The sequence below is a fragment of the Girardinichthys multiradiatus genome, chromosome 8 (assembly GCF_021462225.1).
Source record: "Girardinichthys multiradiatus isolate DD_20200921_A chromosome 8, DD_fGirMul_XY1, whole genome shotgun sequence".
NCBI classification, from domain to species: Eukaryota; Metazoa; Chordata; class Actinopteri; order Cyprinodontiformes; family Goodeidae; genus Girardinichthys; species Girardinichthys multiradiatus.
This window is the reverse complement of record NC_061801.1, coordinates 21,031,446-21,044,896: the sequence shown is the minus strand read 5'-3', so window position 1 is coordinate 21,044,896 and position 13,451 is coordinate 21,031,446. Positions and strand designations below refer to the sequence as shown.

The window sequence follows — 13,451 nt, the reverse complement described above, 5'->3', positions numbered from 1 at the left end:
TAACTGTTTACTGCAGCGTTTGTTCAGAGTCTCACCACCTATTTGATCAATAACTGTAGAAAGATACGATTATACTACTCAAACATTTGTCTCTTTTTTTGCAATGTTTACAAAGCGTTCTTTGTTATTTTGATAGTATACACTTGATTTTTTTTGTAAACCACTTTGGATTGTCTTGTGAATGAATGGTGTAAATACAATTACCTTGCCTTGGATTTTGGATAAAATGAATTATATTGCACTGTAACCAACTTTAAACTTGAGCTGTTCACTTTCTATGTAATGCATTGAGATGCTAATTAATTGTATATAAAAATAATCAAACATGAATTACCAAAACAATTATAACTCTAATACTAATTAACTACTAACTAAAAAAACCTTGAGCCATCCCTCAGTTTTTATGTTTTGCCTTGAAAATGTTATACAATAGTGTTAGAATAAAAAGTGCTGTAACACTAGGTCATCTTTTGTGTTCAGCCCTTTGTGTACTCGAATGATTCATAGGTCAGTTTTAAGTAGCCTAACAAACAAAATCTCTAAAAAAATATGTACAGGGACTGCAGCAAGGACTGAGAAAAAACTGCTTTGGTTAGAGTCGCTAGTAAAGCTCGATACTGTGAGGGGACGCTAGAGTACTAACAATGATAATAACAAGAGTCACCATGCAGCCCAATAGCAAAATATATATGTGGTATGTAAAATAATAATAATAATAATAGGAAAAAAGAGGTGGCTGCACAGATTTGCAAAATACTGTAAATGGAAATGCTAATTTCGAAAACCCTAATCTATATTTAATTCTTTGCTTTTTGAGTTAGTATATACTGTATATATATTAGCATGTGTGTGTATGTATGTAATGCAGTGTGATACATACATACATACATACATACAATTAGCATTTACCTACAGTCATGTATACCCTATACCAGTTTTTTTTTCAATTTTGTAATGATCTTGATTATTCCAGGTAGCAAATTTATTAAAATCTAGTCTCAAGCATTTAAAACCACTTACAGATCCCATCAGTTTACTGTATAAAAGTAAAATAAAACAGCTTGTGAAAAATGTGATACATCTTGAAAAGACCTTGATATGTTTAAAATTACATGGAACCATTTAAAATTTAAAAGTACCATGCATACTTTATTGCCTGTTTTTTTTTTTTTTTTTAATCCTGGTTAAAATGAGATATTTCCATTTTCTGTTACATAAAACTTTGCACTTTGAACAAAATAGGCTGTCTGTTTAGGATGACATCTCTTCTGCTTTGTGATTTGCTGCAGTGTGGTTTCTCAGCAGCTTGGAGCAAGAAACTGCCTTGAAACCAAATAAATGATCTTAATTGACAATATTGTAGGCAGAAAAAATAATCCAACAGAGCAAGGTCACATTTACTCAGTCTAATCAAACAGGGATAATGTATTATTATTTATTACTTATTATTTTAGACCATTTCATTAACTAAATTATTATTTTAAAATGATTCAAAATTCATGTATGAATTTCTGCTTTTTCCATAGTATCTGAACAAAACGCTTGCATGAGATGAACATGTAATTCCAAACAGAAATGCCCACACCCAGCCAAGTAATCCACACTTATCATTAGTTTAATTATTTTTTAATTTTTAAGTTTAATAAATTAGTTTAACATTTTTTTCTGTCATCTATTAATCAGTTCTTACACATTTCCTTGGTGTAAAAGCTTGTACACAAACCACAAACCCCAAGTAAATAGCATTTAGGTAATTGTGGGAATATTTTTAATCATAGTCTTGAATAACTGAAACAAATGAACTGCTCTTACCTCCCAGAGTGGCTGAGATGAGAATGTGGGTTCCATATTTCTTAATGATAGTGTCAATAAACTGCTGAGTGGTGGGTCTTCGGCCCAGCAAGCGTACGCTGCGCTGGAACTCAGGCATGAGTGGTACGGGGTTCCGGATGAGGTCCCTTCTCTCGATTGCAGTATTTCTCACCTTCCAACGTGCAAATTCCCTGATGAGTTGAAGAAAAACAACAGCTCACATCTAAATTGTCTTGTATGCTCACACAAAAGTGTTGATTACAATAGAATCTTAAAAGAAGAAAAAAGACAGAAGACCTTTATGTTTTTTATGAATCCCCACCAATTTCTGATAGAAGTTTTAAAATGTTAAAGCCCAGAACCTTACAATTTCCAAATATCAGTTAAATGTTTTGTATTATTTTGCAATCACTTTGTTTTAAATCACAGCTTAAAATTGCTGTGGCTTGTGCTGTAATTTGACCATGATTCTGCCATGTTTAACCCTAATGTTCTTGTTTGTTTTTGTTTTGCTTCTTTGTTTCTGCCTCTCTGCTTGCTCAGAAGCTTTCCTATATTTGCTTTCTGTTTGATTGCGCTCTTTTACTTTTAAGGTTTGAACTCCCAGCCGGAAACTAAAGAAAGGTTGGACTAAACAACTTTAAATCAGTTACACTTAAGGATTTTTCAGAAGATTTTTTAAAAGTATTTTTTTTTTAGCACTTTTGAGAGGACCAGACGGCATTAGGAGGAGCTGTATTTCTCATGGTGACTTAAGCTAAGCGGTAACAAGATGCTTTCCTTTTCCACAGATGACTAACACAAACTTTTCCAAAAAATAGCAGTGATGGAAATTAAAGTTTTGAAGTTTTGAAGCTTGAAGTGAATGTAGAGGTAAATGCAGGGTATGGAAATGAAACAACTCTAGCGATGATTCAAAACAGCAATAAAATAGACAGACAGTCCACCAGGAAACAGAATGCTGATATAAATGAGAATAAAATGACCAACAGTCCACCCTGGCACCCTCTTGGCGCAATGCCAAAGCATAAATCCCTTCCTTCTGATCTGGGAAGATGGCTAACAGGAAGATACCTGCATCTAAAAAAACAGCTTGGTATGCAATACTAATAAACTTCTATTCAACCCCAGCACCAAGAAGAAAAACAGCAGCGAACTGTGGTCACATCAAATGATAGGAGGAAACCAACTGAAAACATAGGAATTCCATGTTTGCCCCACTTGTGTAGGACTCTGACTCCCTGAAGGACTGCCTATTTTCTAACACCACCGAGACGTATGAGAGCAGATAGAGAAGAGGTAGAGAAATGCTCCAAAAGACTTGTAGTTGTAATTACAAATGCAAGCCCATACTTTGGAGATTTTTATTTTTTAAATTATGAAATAAATATTATGGATTGCTTTGTGCTGGTCAACCACATAAAATCTCAATAAAATACATCAAGTTAGTGTTAATAACATGACAACACAGAAAAAGTTAAATGCATAATGATACTTCAGCAATGCATAGTGTGAAAATTAGCAATTAGTTATTCACTAAAGCATAAGTTTGTTTCAAAACCTGAATAGTGAAAGCATTTAATTATACCAGTTGTTTTTCTTATTTTCTAAAATAAGTGGTTCTCATATTCAGTTCTACCTTTTTAACTCTGGAAATCAAAGTACATATAAACAGTAAACTTACTGAAGCATTTCTATGTATACATAGTACTGAATGTTCACAAACTCTTGCATGATATAATGTTTCTCAAAAGGAACCAACCCGCTCCCATTGAAAAGATAGAGAGATACCACAATATTTTTTGGGAAAATTACATTAAGTGTCTACAGAAAAGACATAGCCTTATTAGCAACATTGTAAAGTCTATATATTAAGGCAGTATTCTATGCTGACCTCTTACATTTAAAAAAAAATGAGGGTCTCATTTTTACCTATCTTGCATCTTTTACTGCAAACAAGATTCCCTTTATATATATACAGGGGTTGGACAATGAAACTGAAACACCTGGTTTTAGACCAAAATAATTTATTAGTACGGTGTAGGGCCTCCTTTTGTGGCCAATACAACGTCAATTTGTCTTTGGAATGACATATACAAGTCCACACAGTGGACAACAGTGGTCAGATGGATTTTAAGCCATTCGTCTTGCAGGATAGTGGCCAGGTCACTACGTGATACTGGTGGAGGAAAACGTTTCCTGACTCTCTCCTCCAAAACACCCCAAAGTGGCTCAATAATATTTAGATCTGGTGACTGTGCAGACCATGGGAGATGTTCAACTTCACTTTCATGTTCATCAAACCAATCTTTCACCAGTGTTGCTGTGTGTATTGGTGCATTGTCATTCTGATACAAGGGACCGCCTTCAGGATACAATGTTTGAACCATTGGATGCACATGGTCCTCAAGAATGGTTCGGTAGTCCTTAGCAGTGACGCGCCCATCTAGCACAAGTATTGGGCCAAGGGATTACCATGTTATGGCAGCCCAAACCATCACTGATCCACTCCCATGCTTCACTCTGGGCATGCAACAGTCTGTGTGGTACGCTTCTTTGGGGCTTCTCCACACCGTAACTCTCCCGGATGTGGGGAAAACAGTAAAGGTGGACTCATCAGAGAACAATACATGTTTAACATTGTCCACAGCCCAAGATGTGCGCTCCTTGCACCATTGAAACCAACATTTGGCATGAGTGACCAAAGGTTTGGCTATAGCAGCCCGGCCGTGTATATTGACCCTGTGGAGCTCCTGACGGACAGTTCTGGTGGAAACAGGAGAGTTGAGGTGCACATTTAATTCTGCCAAGATTTGGTTTTATGTTTTTTGGATACAATCCAGGTTAGCACTCGAACATCCCTTTCAGACAGCTTCCTCTTGCATCCACAGTTAAGCCTGTTGGATGTGGTTCGTCCTTCTTGGTGGTATGCTGACATTACCCTGGATACCGTGGCTCTTGATACATCACACAGACTTGTCGTCTTGGTCACAGATGCGCCAGCAAGACGTGCACCAATAATTTGTCACCTTTTGAACTCTGGTATGTCACCCATAATGTTGTGTGCATTTCAATATTTTGAGCAAAACTGTGCTCTTACCCTGCTAATTGAACCTTCACACTCTTCTCTTACTGGTGCAATGTGCAATCAATGAAAACTTGCTACCAGGCTGGTCCAATTTAGCCATGAAACCTCCCACACTAAAATGACAGGTGTTTCAGTTTCATTGTCCATCCCCTGTAGATGTTCAGTTTGATAAGACAATGGTGTAAATACCTTTCATGTTGAAAAGCAACCACTGTGTTACACCAAGACCCTGAAAATTTTAGCATTTGCCACCATATTCAACACATTGGCAATGAGGCAGAGTTTTAGGTGAGTTATGTAAACATAGTGGAAATTCAATTCACTAATTATTGATGGGTCAAAATGTGTATCCTCAAAACTGGCTGTGTATCAGATTTTGAAATATAAGGGAACACTTTTGTTGTGTGAATGACAAGCCTAATTATGGGAAGTGTCTGACACTAAAGTGCATTATAATCTCCAATGGATAGAAAACATCCGAAGGGCTTCTCTATAACTTAATCCTAAAGCCTTTTCTAATTAAAATCTGAGTTTTTTTATTAAATAAATAGACAAGCCTCCTCTAAAAAAGAAAAGCAAACTCTATAAACAAAAATAGAAATGAAAAACATACAATAAAACGGAACACAAAAAGAGACAATGGATTTATTCCAAACTGTTTTAAAGAAGATTTTGGCAATCTTGTAGCTGGTTTAATCCTACTAAAAGATTTTTTAAATCAGTCTAGGAAAGATGAAATGGATGTTTACTTCCTGTCCATCAAAAGAAAACTACTGTGGAAGCACACCCAAAAAAATTGATTTGTGGGCCAAAAGTGTCTTGTCTGTCTGGCTGTCTATCTATGGATAGTATACAATCATATTCAATAAATTAGAATATGCATTCCAATTAAGTCAAATTCTAGATTTCTATACTATATTTTCACACAATTGATTGTTAAATTTTTCTTTGATCTTTTTTTATTATTATTTACTTATTTATTAATTTATTTTATATTACTTTATAGACAATGTCATGCATGAATATATGGTTTTATAATATAAAACCTTTGGCTTATTGTATATCTGTTATATTGGCATTTTTCTATATCTGTGTTTGGTGTCTTTCTGCAAAAACCAGTTTCCTTCTAGTGATTTTGTTTTGCTGTTTCACAGATTCAGAACTTTCAATCATTGTTACAATGCCCTAATCTGATGTTTGAATATGCTTCTGATTTCACTAGATTCTAGTCTTTAATACCGTAGAACAATTTTAAAGTAAATAGTGGTTTGATAAGTTTAGACACACCAGTTTTCATGAATTGAAATTTGAGTTGAGACCTTGTTTTGAGATCTCATTGCAGAGTGCTCTCCTTGAGACCAGGTGCCAAAAGAAACCTTTTCAACATACCTTCCACATGAGGGGCTAGCCTAAGCTCTAAATCTTTCCTGGTCTATGCGGGGAAGCTGCCATTGTAGAAAGCTGTTAATTAAACTGCTAGCTTTCAATGTAAATGTCCTTGTTAACTCAAATTACACAAATTATTTCACACATTGGTATCTCTAACTTGACATGTATGTATGTGCTAGTCCCATTATAAACACTTAATTTTTAAACTACAGCCACCTGCAAGAACAGTTTTTTTAAGTAGAGGTTGTACCACTCACTGCATGTTTAAAATGATCAGGGACCACACCAGAGTACAGACTACTCTTGTTCTAGAGTAGGGAAATGTTCTTTAAAAATTCAAGGAGGGACAGGATGTTCAGGAGAACCTGCTAGCTTCAGATGACTAATCATTTCCTTAAAAGAAAGACAATTCACAGGTTCAAACTGTCAAAGTCTGCACAAGCAGGAACACATAGTGAAGGATCGCAGACAGGAGTTGAAATTCAGGCCCTTATGGGTCTGACCTTTTCAATGAAAAAGTGGAGCAAATGTTCACAACGAACAGAGGCACCCATATGAACACTTTTTGGAGGATTAAGGACATATTCAATGGTTTTAAATAAAAGATTTGGTTTATAGGCATTTGACAGAATAATATCAGAAAGGTATTTTGGCATCCTTTACAATTCTATAGTAATGATCCCAGGAGTCCTTTAACATTTGAAATGAAGCCTCCAATCTGTCTTGCATCCACTTGGTCAGCTCTACAGCACTCACACCTTACAGCATGGGCCTTATCGTTCAACCAGGGCTCAGATTTAAGTTTAGGCTCTCTGGTCTTAAAAGGAGCAATGGTGTCCATAACAGACTGGCAGGTAGAGTGGGACCATGAGCTAAGCTCCTGCATTTGTTGCATGGAAACTGTGGAGGGACACATCTTTGATCAAAAACAGCTGAGAACTGAGCAGCAGTGGAAGGATTAATTCTATGGCAACCTGAAGCAGCAGCGGGTGGGCAGAAAACACCTCATCACAGATCTCCAGCTTAGAAACAGACAAACCATACCATAAAATCAGATCAAGTGTACGCATCAATGTTTAATATGTAGGACCAGACATAAAAAGCACAGGAATAAAAGAATCTAAGACATTTAAAATTTCCTTAGCCATTGACTTATCAGGACAAAACACATGAATGATAAAAAATAAGAACACGATCATACTTGGACATTGTTTTTAGCAAGAAAGTCCGAGTCATTAATAAAGTATTTGTTATACTGGGGAAGCTGATAGACCACGGCACACAGCACCGTGTGAGGATTACCCAGTTCAAATAAACTCAGTTCAAAGCTGGTAAAGAAAAATGAAGGGGATAGCTCCTTACATTTAAAACTGCATTTAAATAGAGTAGCTATTCCTTCTCCTTGGCCTGATGTTCGCAGATGGTTAAAAGCACAGCAATCTTGTGATAAAAGTTCAATAAAAATGCTGGACTCAACCAAAACTCAGACATGTCTCTGTCACTCAGCAAAAGTCCAGTCACTGGATGAGAAAACATCTCTCAGAATAAAAGTTTTATTTGCCAACCATCTGGCATTGGATCCAGCAGGTCCACAGTGCTCAGTGTCTGGGATGCGCAGCGCAGAGGCCACATGTTGCGCAGGTTCACTCTCCACCAGCGGAGAGGAGAGCTGGAACCATGGTGCTAAAGCACCTCATCCTAGCCAATGACAGGTACCGAACAGGTGTCGACAGGACTTAGGGAACACTGCAAACATACAAGGCGCGGCAACCAGTTAACATCTGTCAGAAATCCTCAGTAGAGCACAGCAAACAAGCCTTCTGCCCACCAGCCTGCCGCTGCGTCTACCCCGGTGGTGACATCGCTTGGACTGCGGATGTGAGGCCAGAGCACAGGGCAGGTAGGTTCAGATCCCTGACAAAAACAGGGGCAAAGTTGCTAATTCAATATAGAGTTGACATGCTGAATACTACATGAAACTAAAATTCCAAAAACAAACAGCATTGACAGTGAAAGATGACATGCCACACACACTGGTGCCATCCTGCCCTGCTCAAAATTGAGTGGGAACATTTTTCTAAATGTTTTCCTTACAGTGCAGTCTCTTATTCTCATTTCTTTGCTTTTATATTTTTGATCTTTGTGTGTATCTGCATGCTACCATTTGTCTTTGCTGGTGGAAAACAGAATTTTCTGACTGTGGGACAATAAAGGATATTTATTTTCCATTGTATTCTATAAGTCTGATGTTGTTGGTAGTTATCAGTGTTATGCAATATGCTGTTACCAGTTTGCTTTTATCACTAAAGCACAATATGCTGTGGATCTTGGCCACCATGAGTATAAGACTATGTGGCCAACACGTACGTCTGTTATATAGCTGGGATATATCTTTATGGCTGTAAAAATCCACTTTGATGATTTAAATCAAAGTTGATTTAGATTAAACTTTTGAGCATGTATTAGATAGAAACTACTTTCATTAAAAAGCCTATCAGAACTATTGAAATATCTTGTTGTTGGATTTTGATACTTGTTCAAACACCAATTTTGAATAACCTTTTTTAGTCTGAACTGTTATGTATTAAATTATATTTTTTGTGAAATGGTGAGTGTTATCTACTCTTGTTGTTTACTGAAAAGTATTTGCATTTCTTTAAAAGGTACCTCTTTTAATCGAAATGCATCAATCTGATCCCGGCTACCAACTCATGGTCCTAAACACTGCTTTGTCTAAATTATTTCATATTGTAATCCCTGAGCGGAGAAAACTGATCTAACAATACTTGTAGTAACTGCCTGCACCCCCATCAGATGGCTCAATTTTGCTCACTGTTTTTGAGTGCACAGCTTAATCAGCATACCCTATCAGCCATGTGTATAATTTTTAGGATCCAAAAAAATTTGGGTTTCCCTAACACTTTTAGTGTTTCCACCCGTTTACAATGACGTTCACATTGAAAGAGAGACTATATTGGCTGCTGCAACTCATTTTTCTGTCTGTGTTTTGTGACCTGCTCTTCAAACAGTACTGAGATCATTTGGCCTGGCTATTTCCAGCAGTTCAATTAGAGCTGTTTCTGTGATTATTCATGACTTTCAAAGCAAAACTCTGTGTTTATTACAGAACAGCTTATTCTATAGGTGAATAGCTGAAATTGAGTTTAAATATGTAACAAGTTCAATTATCACCGACTTATATCAACAAATAGAGTAAACATTATTAAAAAAATGTCTCAAGTCCAATACATCTTTGGAAAAAAATAAAGTTACTGTCAATTGAAGACTGTAGTAGCCTTAATTTTATTGCTACGTAAGCAGAGAAAAGTGCTATACATGCATGTTATTGAAGACAATGTAATAATGATTAAATGTACATTTTACTGATTTGAATGAAGCCATGCACTAGGGCTACTGTCTAAAGTCTTAAATGACTGATGGGTATTTCGGCCAAAAAGTACTGATTGAAAGAGTTCTATTTGGTTTTGTTTTTCAAGATTTTGCCTAATTTTTGTTTCATGGCAACAACGTCATTTTACCCTTTTAAAATAACACCATAAAATTACAATTCAAAGGAAAAATACAGGCAATAAGAGTACTTTACAACATCTTCATCTCAAGCCTTGCTCACAAATAGGTAGGTGCCCTCAGATTGATTGGCCTCTTAGTTTGTATTTTCTGACACACAGTCAGCACTATGTCTGCCTGCCTGAGCATGTCTTGACTGCAGCATTTTTTATTACTCTCTTCAGCACTCTCGATTAGTCTTAAAAGTACAATTTCTTTCTGCCAGTGGATGGTTAAACACAACTTTACAATGCTGCCACCAATTTGCTGAAGATATCCTGACAACTCATTTCTCTACATTTAGTAGAGTATTACAAATGAGTAATAAGAAGAGACATAGTGATGACAATAGAGAGTAAAATTATAAATAAAAATACTATGGACAATTATGTCAGATCGATGTGTGATCAGGTGGTGAGGAGGAGAATTAAACTGCATGCTTAAAGAGTAAAAAAAAGAGAGGAGGCAGGAAGGTGAGTCAGTGAAAAAACTTTAGAAAAAAATGCCCTAGGAATAAATGTAAACCAAGACAGAAGAAAACTAACAAATAAGTGATGAGGACCTCAAACATGCGTAGGCCTACTGCAGTATATACAATGTAGCAAGATTCAGGCTGAGAGTTTTGGGTAACACGAATGTCACTTTTTTGAGCAATACTTGATCATCATGGTAACACAACCTGAATGCATAACCTTATACAGAGCTAGTTATGTCTATAGCTTCAGGTTAAATTGTCTACAAAAGCTACATCTGTTTACTAGATAATGTTCCTGCACACTCCAAAAAATCTGACTGAAACATTATTGTGTAATACCTAATACCGTAATTCATTACAAGTGTTGATAATTCATGTTAACCAATTAAAAAGCTCTTGGTTATGTTAAATAGTCTGGACTTCTCAAACAACTACCACATCACTCCAATCACACATAGACCTTTACAGACTTAGCAAGAAATGACATTTCATTTTCTAAAAAAATCACTAAGTACTCAGTAAATTTTTTTAATTTTATGAAATAAATAGATTTTTTATTCAGTACAATTTGCATAATTCTTGATAGAAAGAATGTGAAAAATATGCTCAAATAATGGAATACACTCACAAAAATAGGCTATATTGCATCGATTGTACCAAAAGCCACAGTACACAACAAAAAAATAAAAACATACAAGCTGTTTGCTACAATATGATAAGAAGGAATAAATGATGTAGAATAGGCTGCATGAAATTCTTCATATTTTGTCTAGAGTTCCTAAAAATATCTATTAGATAGCTTGTTTCAGTTTTAATGAAGATCAGAAAGTATATGCACATTTTATACTGTGCAACATTTAATCAATAGTTTTTATTCAATATTGATTTATATTTTTTAACATTAACATTTTTAAACTTTTTTAATTACAGACAAATAACTGAAATGTACAAACTTCTGCGATATTCCCCGCTTCTTTTTTGCAGGTGACTGCAAAACGTCTGACACCAGTCCTCTTTTTGACAAATTAAGCATATTTTAGTGAGCATCAAGTGATAATTTTTCTATTACATTATGTGTGCAGCACATTTATTTTATTTTTTTTTTGTAAAAGTGTCAAATGACAAGCAAAATTTCCTATTTTTATTTGTATAGTCCAAGTCAAAACATAAACACATTGGTAGCACGTGGTATTTCTGAGCCAAGTTAAATTCAATTTAGAAAAAGGGTTGAAGTATGTTTGTTCTTTTTATTCCAAAGAAAAGCTAACACATTGCTGTAAAACAGATATTTGCTCCTTTACTGATTTATTTTACCTAAACTACCTTTAATGTCAGAGAAAGGTAAGCCAAGTAAGTACAAAAGGCACTGATCACCTGATGATTTTATTTATTATAGGAAAAACTATTGAAACCAACTAAGCCCTATGGAATAAAGCGATTGCCCACTGACCCTAATAACTGGTTGTGCCACACTTGGTGGCAAAAACTGCTGTCAGGCCTTTGCGATAACTCAAAATAACTCATTTAAATCACTGTGCAAATTTGTTTTAATACAGCCACATTGAAGGGTTTTAGGATAGGTTTTAGATTTAGATCATAGGTGGGCTTGCTGTTGTCCCTTGGATCAGTGTCCTGCTGCATAACCCAAATAACCCTGAGCTTACGGTCACAAACCGAGAGCTCAAAATTCTGTTTTTTTCTTTGCTGTAGAGCAAAATTTATGGCTCAATCAATTACAACATATCCTCCAGGTCCTAAAGTAGCAGAGCATCTTTAGAGCATCACACTATCACCACCATTTTTGATCATCAGTATAATATTCCTTTCTGAAATGCAGAAAGATGAGAGATGTAACATTACACAGAGCATCCAAAAAGTTCCACTTTTGACTTGTCAGTCCAAAGAATATTTTCTCAAAGTCCTGAAGATGTCCGTCCATCCATCCGTCCATCCATCCATCACCTGCTTCTTCTGTACAAGATCGCGGGGGAGCTGGTGCCAATCTCCAGTGGTGTACGGGCGAGAGGCGGGGTACACCCTAGGCAGATTGCCAGTCCATTGCAGGGTAACACAGAGACACACAAGACAAACAATCATGCACACACCCATTCACACCTGAGAAAGATCAACTAACACAACAGTCATGTTTTTGTACTGTGTGGGGAAGCCGGAGCACCTGGAGAGAACCCACACATGCACGGGGAAAACATGCAAACTCCATATAAAAAGACCCCCGGCCGGGAGTCGAACCAAAGACCAAGACAACAGTGCTACCAACTCTGCCACTGTGCAACCCGTCCTGGAGATGTTTTTTAGTAAATGTATGCGGCTTTTGTGTTATTTTTAGTGTGAAATTATGTTCACACTGGAACTGTCCCATGGATACAGTTTTAAAATCATGAACACCTGCCTGCAGAGCTTTAAAAGCTGTTTTTGTGAACTCCTGGATGAATAGCCAACCTGCTCTTGCATAATATTGGTAAGGTTGGTCACTTCTGGGAAGGTTTATCACTGTTCCATGTTTTTCCAATTCTGGATAATGACTCTCCCTGTGGTTAGCTGGAATCCCAAAGCATTCCCTTTGCAACCCTTTCCAGACTGACTGAATAACTTGGTTTCTCATCTGTTTTTCTTTTTTTTCAAATATGACACGATGTATTACTTTTTTAGATCTTTCATCCTATTTAATGTTGTCAGACAGCTTCTATTTAAGTGAAATATTGACTGTACAGGTCTGACAGTAATAAGAACCACCTGAAATTGAAATCACCTCTACCAAAAGTTTAGTTAATCACATCCAGTTTACAATAATGCTCTTGCATTTACTCAGGTGATGACTGATGATCTGAAATATTTGTGATTAAATATTTGTTATTAAAAAAAAAAACAAAGGAAATGTGTAAAGGGGAATATCATTTTCACAGCAAAGTACATGAATTACAAAGTATTACATTTTACATAAAAAACAACACATGCAGCTGAAACTGTGTTAAATGTTAGTTAAAGAAATAGGAAGTTTAACTATTGATTTGAAATGATATATATCAATTACTGAATGGGTGGATAATTATTACTTGAAGAATTCAAACTAGAACGAAAACACTAATTTAAGGGAGAAAC

The 13,451-nt window shown here is 36.1% G+C and overlaps 1 protein-coding gene across 1 annotated transcript in view; it reads right to left on the bottom strand.

Annotated features, from left to right (window-relative positions):
- Positions 1-13,451, bottom strand: part of brinp1 (bone morphogenetic protein/retinoic acid inducible neural-specific 1) — a 184,428-nt gene that overhangs the window by 92,681 nt on the left and 78,296 nt on the right. Inside the window, exon 3 of the mRNA XM_047372154.1 lies at positions 1,813-2,003. Within this exon, the coding sequence (XP_047228110.1) occupies positions 1,813-2,003 (191 nt within the window). The remainder of the gene's footprint in view (positions 1-1,812; positions 2,004-13,451) is intronic.